Source organism: Borostomias antarcticus (assembly GCF_949987555.1).
Source record: "Borostomias antarcticus genome assembly, chromosome: 14".
NCBI lineage: Eukaryota > Metazoa > Chordata > Actinopteri > Stomiiformes > Stomiidae > Borostomias > Borostomias antarcticus.
In genome coordinates this window covers 9,839,231-9,839,915 of record NC_140247.1, presented here as the reverse complement: position 1 = coordinate 9,839,915, position 685 = coordinate 9,839,231, and the positions used below count along the sequence as shown (strand labels likewise).

Below are 685 nucleotides of genomic sequence, written 5' to 3'. Positions count from 1 at the left end.
ACAGTCACATGACGCAAAGTGTAACTTCGAGACAGGATCTTTTTGGGCAAGTCTGTGCCTAGTGGAACCTTGCGCACCGACACCAGATCGCTGACGACCACGAAGAGATGAACGGTTCCTTCCTCGACCCCGCCGTCCTGGCCCAGGGCGCACTGTTCAACGGGAGTCAAGCTCTCGCCGGTATTCTGGTGAACTGCTGTAATGGAACAGACGTGGCAACCAGTGACGGCGGCTCGCTGGTGATGCCTCCGGACGAGCGGAAACTCTTCATCATGCGCGTCGTGCAGATCGCCGTTTTGTGCGTCCTTTCGCTAACAGTCATGTTCGGCATCTTTTTCCTCGGCTGCAACCTCATGATCAAATCTGAGAGTATGATTAACTTTCTGGTGAAGGATCGGAGACCTTCTAAAGACGTGGAAGCGGTAATGATGGGACTCAGCTAGTCTACAACGTTGAGAAGGAAATGATGGGTGCGTTGCGAGGACTGTCGCTCCATCACGCTCCTGCCCGAGTTTTAGGCGTTCTGTCTTGGTACAACAATTATATGCAAAGTGTATTACCTTGCGTAAATAAAGTGTACCCAACAAAAAAATGCAGGCAAACGACTAATTCTCTAAATGAAAAATGTTAAGCAAAGAACCAGCAATGTATTGTTTACATGTGAGATATCGATCTGAAAGAAAAT

General features: G+C 48.8%; 1 protein-coding gene across 1 annotated transcript; it reads left to right on the top strand.

The window, feature by feature from the left end:
* Positions 1-107: 107 nt before the first annotated feature.
* rprml (reprimo-like) lies at positions 108-443 on the top strand (the record flags this gene model as incomplete). Its single annotated transcript, XM_084448849.1, has 1 exon — positions 108-443. The coding sequence occupies one exon, from the start codon at positions 108-110 to the stop codon at positions 441-443; it is 336 nt and encodes a 111-aa protein (XP_084304975.1).
* Positions 444-685: the final 242 nt, after the last annotated feature.